Below are 12,837 nucleotides of genomic sequence, written 5' to 3' on the forward strand. Positions count from 1 at the left end.
TTATGCATTCAAACAACATGGCTACTGACTGCTTTATCCCAATACAGAGTAAGTACTCTCAAGCCACGTGTTGGGCACCAAGAACTGTATTTGTCCTAGTTTAGGGCAAATTTGGGAGAGAACCTCCAAATGGGGTTTGCCCAGAAAAGCAAAATTCAAACGGCTCCTCCCCCCAACCGGTTCGGGAAAAAGAGATTTCCTTGGAGAGAAGTGGAAAAAACTGTTTATTTAACAGAAATTGAATAGTATTAAACAATAAAACCTCTTGCTGTTAGATAAGATGGCAAATCCAGGAAGAAAAGTCCTTTTCATGTGGTGTAGCTCAGCCCACTCAGGTTCTTATCAGTCCCTCTGGCGCTGGAAAGTGCCGAGGCCCAGACCCCGGTGGGCCACAGGCGTGAGCTCCTGGGGTTTGGCTGGGTGTTTTTCAGTCCAAAACAGGTTTGAACAGATACAAGAAAAAAAAAAAAAGAAGTCCAAGGAACTCCTCTGCCTCAGCGAGTTAAAACTAACTAAAAGCCAGAGAGAAGCTCTGTCCTGCTGTCTGTCCATGTTGCAGACAACACCGTCCAGGCGCAGGATGCAGGGGAGTGATGTTTTTCTTTAACACAAACTGCACACGTCTTCCTCCCCCCCTTCACTCTCAGAGCCAGTCTTAAAGGTGCAGAACTTAATATGTAACATAAACCAGGTGATTGGGGATACCAGTATCATAAAGTCACCCCAGGATACCTTCCTACACTGACTGCATTTTAAAGCCTTCTCTGTCAGTCCTGTAATGAGTTTATGAACAAGGAAGCGTTTCCTCTGTTAGGACAGAGGGATCATTTCAGGTCCCAGCATACCTTGTGTCTCAGACTTTTCGTGGTTATAAAAAGCAATGTTCTGGTAGAGGCACCAATCCTGGAACCAGATATTTATGTCTGAAGTTCACCTGTTTCTTCTAAAGCCTCTCCCTCTTTCTGGGAAGATTGAGGGAAATGCTACCTGTGCTTGCTTTTGGAGTATAGGCAGAAATGTAGTATTGCTTATACAGGTTGGGGAACTTCAAGCCCCATGTCTGGATATGCAAACTACCTGTGAAGTAAAACAATATTTGAATGTAAGGTAGCACTTTTAATGTTTCACTTCTGATTTTAGAAGGTGGAGTAGGACAGGCGTACCTATCCTACCACATATCTCATGCCACTTTGTCCTCTCATTCTGTTTTCTTTCTGAAATCTCACCTTCCTAAGAGAGTTTTCCAAAAATTTGAAAAATTTAGAAGGGGGCCAGCAGCACAGGGTGGTACATCTGTTGATTCCATGTCAAAGTAGAACATAAGAAATATTGACCCAATAGTTATATGTTGAGAGACCGCCAGCTCTTCACCACTCTTCACAGAAGTAATCGTGAATGCCAGTTTATTTCTATCTTTAGCACACCTTTATAGGGTTCTACAGGGTCTGCGAGCAGAACGAGCTACTATTGGCTAACACACACAGTTTACATTTTTCCTCTTACACACAAGGATATTGTTTTACTTTACTCTCTCTTCTGCATGAAGGTTTCAAGGACTTTAGCCCTTAATATCACAACTTATTTCAAAGGCTGGTTTGTGCATACAGGCCTTTACTAATATATAAATTATAGCAACAAATCCCCCTTTCTCTTTTTGCACAAACCAGGCTTTGGATAGGATAACATACAACTTAGACTGTTATCCCAATTAACATTATAAGTAAAGTCCGTCCCCCCTCTAGCATAAGAGACTTCAACCATCTAGTGATGCCTTAGCTGGTGAACCAACTTCCAATGGGGTCACTATCTTCCTTCAGGGCATGCAACCCATCCTGTAGCTGTTGTAGTTGCTCATGGATGGAAGCTGAATGATCAGCAAGATCCAAGCAGCACATGCCTTCAAACTCTCCACAACCATGTCCTTGTGCTAAGAGCAAAAGGTCAATTGCAACTTGATTTCATAGTACTGCATGATACACTACTCACATCGGCTGAAAGCTCACTTAACATTGTGGATGTTAAGTTTAATTCTTTCCTAGTCCAGCAAGCGAGCCTTTTTAGGGTGGCTAAACATTAATTCATTCAGGCTTCGCCTTGACTGTTTGATGTTCTTCATTTTGCTAGCTATATTCAACAATTGATGTAAGCTTGGGTAGAACAAAGTGAGTTTCCCAAGATAACAGGGTCTTCCATGTGGATTAGCAGGAATCTAATTCCATGCTCTATCTTCACAGATTAGGAATATGGAACTAGGTAATCGCTTTGGTAATTGTCCTGTGAGATTGCACCACGAATAAAGGCTTTATTTACAGTGGTAGTAACGAGATCAGCTATAGGGTTGACTGCAACCCAGTGCTGCATTACTTTGTTAGAATGACTTTTTGTCGGGGGTTCAAACATTATCCATCCACCTGAGGTATTGGTGGAACATAACAAATCCAATTCTTCTGAGGGTTGTAACATTAAGAACTTTGGTAATTTTTGCTTGCTAACAGGCTTCAAATTGTCTTAATGTGAAGCCAACAGTGTGACTGCACTCTTGCAACATTGCCAATCGATTCAGTCGAGTCTTGTTACTAATTAAACCTTTAAATGCTGGAGGATCCCACTCAGGGACTCCTATGAGACAGGTGTGAAAGGATCTCCAGGGGTGGCTAGGCTCAAACACATTGACCTTTGGCCACTTCAATGTGCCAGAGTGACCTATATGTTCTGTCACTTTTGGATGTTAGTTAGCAGACAGTTGGTCATGACTATACACAACACAATTACCATAAGCATTTTACCATGTAAATGACACCATATTTGCAAACTCACAGCTAAAACTTCAATTGTTAAATGAACTTTCAAAGATGCTTACACTACCTCTTGAAGAGGGAATACTTATACTTTATACTAACATAACAATTACTACACAAGCTAAACACTTAAACTATTGTCTAACTACTTTTAACACAGGTGCTCTGGTATATATGTAGTCTAAGCGTGAAAGCAATTTGCTGAAAGGGTAAACACACAACTACAATTTGCCTTATATACAATTAAATGGAGTCTCTACACTTCTTAGATCTTCTACAGAATTTCTCCAGCACGATTCAGTCCTGGAACGTTCACTGCTCCCATGATGTCAGCTGGCAGTTGATCGGTGACTGAGGGCTTTGATGTTCAAGTTGTTCTTCAGATCCTTTTAAATCTTAAAACAAAGGATACCTGAAAATTGGTAGAGACACAACATCATAATAACAACATAAAATTTCTGTTGGCAACTGTCTATATAGTGTTCAGACACAACTGTGTCCTGACAGGTCCACTTCTGATCCATGTCTGGAGTACCAAGGCTGTGTGATGACATCTCTGTTCACTGGATCTCATGTGTTCAGAGGCACACAGTCTGGTCAGATGGACAGGTGACCTTTCTGAACCTGCCAACAAAACACAGACACTTCTCTCCTTGAAGTTAATAAATTATACTAATTGAATGCTTGTAGGGCGTCTGTTTAGGGGACTTTTAGATTTGGGTTCTTTTTCCCTTTGAACTGAAGATTGATGAGAGGGAGGCGGTTTTTTCTCTCGTTCGGTCTCAGTTGTTTATTTTTTCTTATCAGCATTACAAGGTACAAAGAGCTATGTGCACTATGATAGAAAAGGGGTAAAATGGCTAACAAAGATCTTCTTCAAGGTCTTTTATATGTCCATTTACCCAATTAACAGATGCCAACTAAGCTATTTTTCTTAGTGACCCAATGACCCAACACCTGTGTGCTGCACTGCGGCATCCTCTACCCAATCACCTACTACTACCCAAACACCCCTAGGAGAAGAACATGAAGGAGAAAGAAGAAGGACAAGAGACAACACCCTAAATCCTCCATCTTGTCTCCTGTTCTCTAAACTACTTTTTCACCCAGTGATTTAAGAAACTTTCTAATCTACACATTTACACATTTCCTATCTAACTTTAACATTTGTTTTCATGTATCACCATGAAAACATGCACATGAATTTCATATTATATGAAATTCAGTGTTTCTTTGAATCTTGGAACTAAATATTAAAAGCAAGGGCACACAGTCTGTATCTCAGACTCCAACAGTAGGGCATCCATTTCCCCCGTTTTTCTTAAAAAAAAATAAAAATGAGATGTACTTCTGTTATAAACAACAACATCAACACAAAACCATATACACAATTAATAAGAACTTATACTAGTTAAAAATCAATTAAATCTTAAACATTATTAATAACATATATAATATAAAACTGCTATTAATTACTGAAACACTGCACTAGCATCCCATATTTAGCAAACAAACAGAAACAAAAATCAGTGAAGGATTGGATCATCACCTCCGGAAAATGACTCTCCAAGCCCACTTTAAAATTGATCCAGCTGTCATATTAATAGGGTCAAATTGCTGAGTCAAAAAGTGACTCAAATACTGATTTGGGACAGAAAATATCTGGATCTGTTGGCAAACATTCTGTCCAGGTAAAGTCAAGGCTTGGCCAGGGCCTTACTTTAAACTGGAAAGATGCCTCTTAACTCATTTCTAAAACAAGGTTCTCAATAGTAGCGGCTATGAGATGCTTACAGCATAACAAACTGTTAAAATGCATTTGTACAAAGCAAATGATCAGGAGCCTTAGGTACCAGACCAATTAAACCATTCAGCAGTTGGTTTAATCTGGAGCCTCCCCCATGGCAGCTGATCCTCAGCAATGGTACATCTTCTTAAAATTCTGGAAACACTGAAAAATAAGAAAGCTATAACAAACAAAAACTGCAGAGATTGCAACAACCAATAGAACTCCCAATGAAGTCAAGGGTGTCACAGACTGCATTCACTTCTATCCACAAGCAGGTGTTCACCAGTGCTCCATCACAGCTGTCTCAGCTGTGGCCGTCCTCCTCTCTCTAGGAAAACAACTATACTTTGCAGTTTAAACAAGTGTCTCCAAGAAAACATAAAACAATTTCAATTAAACAATATCTAAACCCAACAATAATTATATATGACAAAAGGAAATAATAAACTTAACCTTAAAAGAATATCTAAGTTAGAAAACTTAACTTAAAAGCATTCAAGCCTAAACATTATAAAACTTGACTATCCTTAATTCTATTAACACTTAATCTATATTAAATGAAAACATAACTTAATCTTATTCTGTTACTACAAAAGAGCAACTAAAAGTTTAATATATACCTTTTAAACACAATATAACAATAACATGGAGTCACTATAAAGATTATAAAGATGTAGCAAACACATCATAATTCTATGTCATCTAGCTTTAAAAATAACCCACAATAACTGCAAATGTTACTAAAAATACTTATTCATAATAGAAATTTGCCTAGTATATGCTTAAATTGGTTAGGATGTTAAAGTGCAGTTTTTCTGAAGAAAAACCACCACAACAACACAGGATTTGGCAAGTTGCCATCCAGCTTTTGTAGCACTTTTCAAAAACATTAAGTCCAATTTTTAAACTAAAATCTAAAATCCAAATTGGTATATATGCAGTTATATGTGTTTATATAACAAAAGACTCACATTAAAATTCCCTTATTAAAATTGTGGAAAAACCAAACAAATAGATAATATATACTTTAACTTAACTTTGTCTTGTACAGTAAAATTCTCTTGACTAATTATTTTTTTTTTTTTTAAACCACAAATCTCTTCTGTAGATAACATTAATTGGAAGAAGGTTTTCCTAAAAGCTATAAATCACACCATGTTTTAACCTTGGATTCTAAAACCAATTATTGCAAGGCAACTTCTGTTAGTATTCACCTTAAACACTTTTTTTTTTTTTTCTTTTTTTTTTTTTCTTTTCTTAACTTTCAAAGAACCACAATAATTTCTCTAGTAAAACTCTAAAAACTGCAATTGCATAAACTCATAATTACTTAAAACAGAAAATTAACTCTACAATGGTATATAAAAACATTTTGAAAACCCAATAAATCACGACCCTGCACCATCCCAGTGCCCCCCCCCAGAGAGGGAGCGGGGGGGTGGACTGCCCACTCTGCTGCTGCTGCAGCTCTGCTCTTATCTTTCTTCACATTCTCCACATACTCTCGCAGCGAGGAAAAACGGAGAGAAAGAAAAAAAAAACCTCACAAAGTTAACTTTAACAAATGCAGTTTTTCTCTCAATCTCTCTTGTTGTTTGCCGATAGAGGAAAAAAAGGTATGATTTTGCAAAAGCAGGTGATTTTACACGAAAAGTCTCTCACGGCCAGGTGCTAACAACAGCGATCATGGCAGCTTATCAGCTTCTAATTACAAGGATGAATTTTGAACTAGATACCATATAGTTTGAGATTTTTTTGACTAGTTTGTCTCTCTTTGAAGCTGTTTGAGCCACCTGTTTCTGCTCAGTTGTTTCTGTAATTGCTCAGAGTGGCCTTGGAACTTTTCTTGTGCTGCTTCTACCCCCAGGATGCCTTTGTTCTCTGCGCTCACCTCGCTCCCTCATATTTTCCTGGTTCGGGTGGAAACCAGTCTAAATCTGGCTTCTTTTCTTTCAGGGTGGTAAAGATGGAACTTAAATAAGGTTGTAGTGCTAAAAGTGACTTCAAAAATGAAGCAAATAGTTCTGGATGTATCACATCCTGCCATAACTGAACAGATTCTGTTCGTTGTTTCAGCGTTCCCTGTGGAACTTTTTTCTCATTATTTTCTTTTCCCTAACTCTCCCTCCCTCTCTCCATGGGCAATATAGATAGGAGAGCTTGCCCAGCAGTGGGAGGTAAAGGCATCTGCCGCTGTGACGCAGGTAGAACCACGGAGCTCACAGCTTCAGCATATCTCACTTTTCTGTTTTTTAGGGTATTAATTACAATCTGCCAAGTTCGACCGAGAAACACAGTGTCCTTGCTCTTTTCCGTAATTGCCGTTTCCCATATCAGAGCCGAGATATCAGTCCGTTCTTGCCCCGCAAGAAGCAGTGAGCACTGCAAATGCCCAAGACAATTAGCCCATATAATGAGCATATTCAGGTCCTTTTCCCTGGCTGCTCCGCCTCGTTTAACGAGGATGCTGAGAAGCAGTTTTTCTGCCGCTACAAATTCCACATCCATGTTAGCGGCTCGGCGGCAGGGGGGAAGGGTGCGACCCTTCTACCACGCCCCTGCCTTCGGACTCCCCCAGCGACTCACCCCCGTTGATTCGTGAGCCGCCTATCTGGTACCGATCCAAGGCAGCATCTATCTGCACTCAGATCCGCTCCACCAACCTCGGTCCAAGGCTCCGTCCCACCGTGTGTGGATCCACTGAAGCCCCCCTGCCCGCAGGGTGTCCCTGTTCGGGCGCCAAATGTTGAGAGACCGCCAGCTCTTCACCACTCTTCACAGAAGTAATCGTGAATGCCAGTTTATTTCTATCTTTAGCACACCTTTATAGGGTTCTACAGGGTCTGCGAGCAGAACGAGCTACTATTGGCTAACACACACAGTTTACATTTTTCCTCTTACACACAAGGATATTGTTTTACTTTACTCTCTCTTCTGCATGAAGGTTTCAAGGACTTTAGCCCTTAATATCACGACTTATTTCAAAGGCTGGTTTGTGCATACAGGCCTTTACTAATATATAAAATATAGCAACAGTTATACATTGAACAAGCTTTCAAATTATCTTTAATTTGAGACATGAGACAATTTTCAGACTAGATGATGATTGGAGTTGTTGGAAGACTTTTTCATTTTAACTGATAGATTAATCCATGTTTTGATAGCCTGAACAATATGGAATTAACATGTTAATTCTTTTTCTTTATAATTTAATGATGTAGTGTTCTGTTTTCTGGATTCTTCACTATTTGAAATGTCAGTGATTCCAAAATTGGTCAGATAGAAACTTGTTAACACAGTTTTGAGTATTAGAAAGCAGGCATTCTTTATTGCAGCATGCTGGTCACTCAGAGGATCCTTCCTCTAATCGAGTGCCCGGAGCATCAAGTGAACAGAGTTTTTATCATACACACTGATTACGTATGCATTAGCTCTCCCCACTTCCTTGGCTTTCTTTTACATAGTCATACCCCTTATCAGAAGTTCTTAAATGCTTCTTCGGTAGTCTTCAACATCTGGTGTCCTTTTTTAGGTGACCTTTTGAGCCCTGCTTTTGAGTAAGCGCAATATTGTTGTTTTGCATAACTTCTGCTTTGTCAGCCTTGCAGAGCTGAGCTGGCATTCTGCTTGCATTTTGCATGACTTTTGTTTGCCTAAGTTACATCCTTTATCTATGACTCCAAGGCTGTGTTGTTCTATTGTCCTTATCAGAGTAAAATGCTGTTCTGTTCTAATGTCCTTATCATCAGCTGTTGGAATAACTCTTAATTCACCATTAATTATTAAAAGACTGAAACTACTTATTATGATGGGATACTTTTAAAATTATCCAAGTAGCTAGAATCTGGGAAGCCTAATAAACTATGCTAAACATTTTACAAATACTAATGTAACTGTAGTGTAGTATTGAGACTCACATTTATTTCTCCATATTGAATCAAGTTTAACCATTCATTTTTTTAAATTCATGCTTATTTATACCTTCCTTGATGTATTTTTTGTAAGTAGGATTTTGTTGCTGTCAGATGCTGAAAAATTTTATAAATCCTTTTTTCCTGTCACCTTGATTCTTTTTGTGGTCTGTTCCATCTCATGCTTTGTATTTTATGTTAGATAACTGGGATGACTTGCAAATTCATTCTCAAGTGTATTTGATTATATGTAATATCTTTCTGTTTGTAATGTTTGGTTTGTTCAGTCATTTGGACTGCTTCAGTGGTAAGACAATTGATAATGACCATCTGAGCTGAGTTGGTGTGGGGAAGAAGAGGGCTAAAGAAATTGTATAAAACTGCTTCATTATTAATTGTCCTTGTGCTGGCAATAGCTGTTCAACATGCAAAATACAGTGAGCGATTCTTTTATGTATTGCAGTAAAGCTTAAATTTTCATGGTGAAAATGGCATATGCATGTTGCATATCCATAAAATATTAAACTTATTTGTGTTTTAGTAATATTGAGAAATTCAAGTCATTAAAAACTTGAAAAAGTGACTAATTTTCCTGTGAACATTTTTAGCTTAATGCCTATGCACTAGTTCATAGCTTTAGAAAAATGAAATTGAGAAAAAGTAAATAGATTTCTATTTTATTAGTTACATGTATTTTATGATTGTTTTTATGATCATTTTTATAGCATCCTATATTTTTTCTTTCGATAAAATTTTATCCAACTGTAATAGGCCAAAGATCTATCATGTGTGCCTTTTTGATTGCATTTGCACACACAGCTAACAGTCTATATGAAATGAGAAAACACATAATGTTTTTGTTCTCTTCTAAATTACCTCTTCAGGTTTATATTTCATATATGAATGCTTTGTCTGTGTTGCTGTTAACTTCTCTTTATTACAATGTAACTTTCAATAACTGCAAAAATAAGAGCAATTCAAAGATTTGTTGAATTTACCTTGTGTCTGTCACTACTTCTTCCTTGATCCTTCAAAATAGAATTTAAACCTGACTTTGGTAATTAGAATGTAAGGTTACCCATAGAGACATGTTACTGACTGGGTATTTAATTTAATATGATGGTTCGGTGATTTGAAGTACAATCTGCATAATCCATGTTACAAAACTTTTTTTATTTCCTCATCCTGTCTTCCTAGAAAGAACTTGATTTCCACAGTTTGAAATACCTTCCATTCACCTTTCCTAGTTACTCTAGACTTTGAAAATTATTATCAATAAAATAACAATTTTCAGCCTGGTTGGAGAGCTGAGAAATGCATGTGTTAACTTGAATGTGGAAAAGGTAGTGTACTCATTTGGCATTGTGGTGGGTTGACCCTGTCTGGTTGCCATGTGCCCACCAAGACTCCTTCTTGCCCCCCAGCTCCTTCAGTGGGACTGGGAGAAAAATAAGGTGAAAAACTTGTGGGTCAAGAAAAAGGCAGTTTAACAAAGAAAAGTAAAGGCTGCACAGGGAAGCAAAAGAAAAACAAGATTTTTTTTCTCTTATTCCCACGAGCAAGTAGTGTTCAGATACTTGCTGGGAAGTAGGGCCTCAGTATGCATAGTAGTTGCTTTGGAAGATAAATGCTTTAATGAATGCCCTCCTCCCCCCTAGCTTTTATTGCTGAGCACATCATACAGTATGGACTATCCCTTTGGTCAGGTTGGGTCAGCTCTCCTGGTTCTGTCCTCTCCCAAGCTCTTGTCCCCCCCCCAGCCTACTGGCTTTTGAGGAATGGGGTTGGAGACACAGCCTTGATGCTGTGGGAGCACTGCTCAGCAGTAGCCAAAACTGGTTGTTTATCAATACCTTTCTAGCTAAAAATACAGAGCACATCACTGTGAAGACTGCTGTGGGGAGAGTTAACTCCATCCCAGACATACTCGATACATGCATTTTCAACAACTGATTGAAAATATTCTGTGAAGTTTTGAATAAATAAATACAGTTCTGTGAATTTTCTTGACTTCAATGTATTAGTAGATTGTCATTGCTGCAAATGAGATTATGATGTTTAACACTTGATTTTTATTACAAATTTGTGAGGAAATGTAGTGTGATTGCATGTCTCATACAGAGGAAAAACGAATTGATTTAACATTTTAAATATTATTTTTCTTATTTGAACAGTATTGCAGAGATCATTGAACATTATAGAAAAGAACAGATTGTTGAAGGATATTACCTTAAAGATCCTGTTCCAATGCAGGTAAAACTTAATCTCTGAGTGCTTGTTATTGAAGTAATTTACTTAATCCTCAAATATTTATAATATAGGAACTGAATTACTGCAGAGTTATCCATTGTAGTTAAACAGAATCATCCTCTCCTGAATTTTTGTTTTGAGTTTGTGTGTTTCTTTCATTTTATTTTCATATGCATTTGTTTACTTATTGGCTTGTAGTTAACAGAAGTTATGATAAACTGAACTAGGCTGCTCTCTATTCTTCTGTGTCTAGTATCTTTCTTCCCTCAGAGAAAATCTATATGAACAGAAAAGCTTCAGAGATGATCAAGGGGCTGGGATTACAGGGTGTGTTCAAGAACATTGTTGCCCTGTAGCATAAATTCATCCTAAGAGACCACTGATAATAAACAAACTATTTCTAGTTTTTCATAAAGTTATAACTAGTTCAGAAGTATATTTTTATCTTTTCTCCCTATCTATTCTTCAACTTTCCTATTTTGATGGTTAGAAATTTGGTTTTAATTTCTAACCTAAATAGTTACCCCTTTGCTAGATCTACTATATTAATTCAAGGGCATTTCTTGTTTTATTCTTTAGTCAGCTCACTAAGATGAGCATACCAAAATCTGTTTTTTGTCTTTTCATAAGATTCTTGTAGTTGCCCTACTGCCACCAATTCCAGTGTGAGTTTGTTTTTCTTGAATGTAATGGACCAGAACAGCTCCAAATACAATGTCATTAGTAATTCCTTTTTTTCTGTGAGAGTGTTTACCAGATTGCAGAAGGTTATCTGTGCCATATCCTAGAAAGTTATCTGTCATTACTGTACCCACATTGTATTATATTGATTACTATTGGTAAGTATCAATGAGAGCACATTTTATCTTCTATTATTCAACTTATACCTTATTATTCTGATTGTTTGGTTTTATTTTTCTTTTTTGCTGATTGACTTGTCATCAATGCTTCCCAGTTTTCTGCTACTATTAACTCATGCTCTTCAATGAGTTTGAGACAAATGTGAGGAAACTTGAATTCAGAGACTGATCTCTGAAAAGCTTTACCCAATAACTTTCCTTGTTCTCCATCATTCTTTTTAGATTATGATGATCATCTTCCTTTTGGAACTTTGTCTATCCAATTATGGTTCCTGTATAAATAACTTTCTCTGTGTTAACTAATTTTCCATGTGAGACTGCATCAAATTATTTTTAGTTATTAAGATATATTTGTGACTTTCCTTTGCTAAAAAAAAATCTATATTGGTGGTGTAATTACCACATACTGTCATGCTGTTTGTGGAAAAAAAAAAAATCAAGTCTTGCATGCTGTTGCTTCAATCTAATAGACTTCCTGTTTCTAATTTTGAAATTTACTTTAAAACATTTTTCACTAGATGTGTTGTTTTGTATGTTATTTCTTTCATAGATATGTTATGGAGATTATATTGAGTTAGTAAAAATTTGGATATTGCTTATATTGTCAGTCCTGTAATTCCTGTTACTGAAATGTTTTTCATCTTGCCTTTGTCATGCTGTTTAAAACCATGATTCTTATGGAATAGAGGAGAGAAAATTAAAGTATTTAGTATGGAGCTAATGCATATCACTTCATCTCGATACTGTTCTCACTGCTTGATAGTCTTGGTTTTCATGTTTTCTTATGGCTAAAGAACTTTTGCTGATCAGCTGACTTGGTAAGGTCAAACTTGGCTTGGCTTTTGGCCATTCTAGCTGGGTAACTACATTTCCAGATCTTTGTTTTATATGTGAATTTATCCTTTTTCGATGTCCTGTTTCTACTTTCTCCTATTGCTTTTTGTTAGAATGATAGTCATTTAGGATATGAGTGTTAATAAGATTAGTGAGGAACTGTGCATTAGCTGTGTGTTAATAATTCAGTTTTTATTCTGATTTATACCATTCTTGTTGGTTCAGAGTTTATCCTTATTCAGTCCCAAAATCCCTGGTCGAAGACAGAAGCTAAATAACCTTTAAACATTTGTGTAAATTTTGCATAAATCACTGAAAGCTATTTAGTATTAAAAAACATAAATACAGATGTTACTTTTTGAAAATGGGTCTGTATTTAAACCTTGTTTTTCTTC

At 37.0% G+C, this 12,837-nt stretch overlaps 1 protein-coding gene across 7 annotated transcripts in view; it reads left to right on the forward strand.

The window, feature by feature from the left end:
* Nucleotides 1-12,837, forward strand: part of LOC131591631 (ras GTPase-activating protein 1-like) — a 183,982-nt gene that overhangs the window by 80,036 nt on the left and 91,109 nt on the right. For all 7 annotated transcript variants that reach the window (XR_009280424.1, XR_009280423.1, XM_058862524.1 and 4 more), the window contains one exon: nucleotides 10,673-10,751. Coding sequence is in view for 5 of the 7 variants with exons in the window: in XM_058862524.1 (XP_058718507.1) it covers nucleotides 10,673-10,751 (79 nt within the window). In the remaining 2 variants the exon portion in view is untranslated. The remainder of the gene's footprint in view (nucleotides 1-10,672; nucleotides 10,752-12,837) is intronic.

This window comes from Poecile atricapillus, chromosome W (genome assembly GCF_030490865.1).
Source record: "Poecile atricapillus isolate bPoeAtr1 chromosome W, bPoeAtr1.hap1, whole genome shotgun sequence".
Classification (NCBI taxonomy): Eukaryota; Metazoa; Chordata; class Aves; order Passeriformes; family Paridae; genus Poecile; species Poecile atricapillus.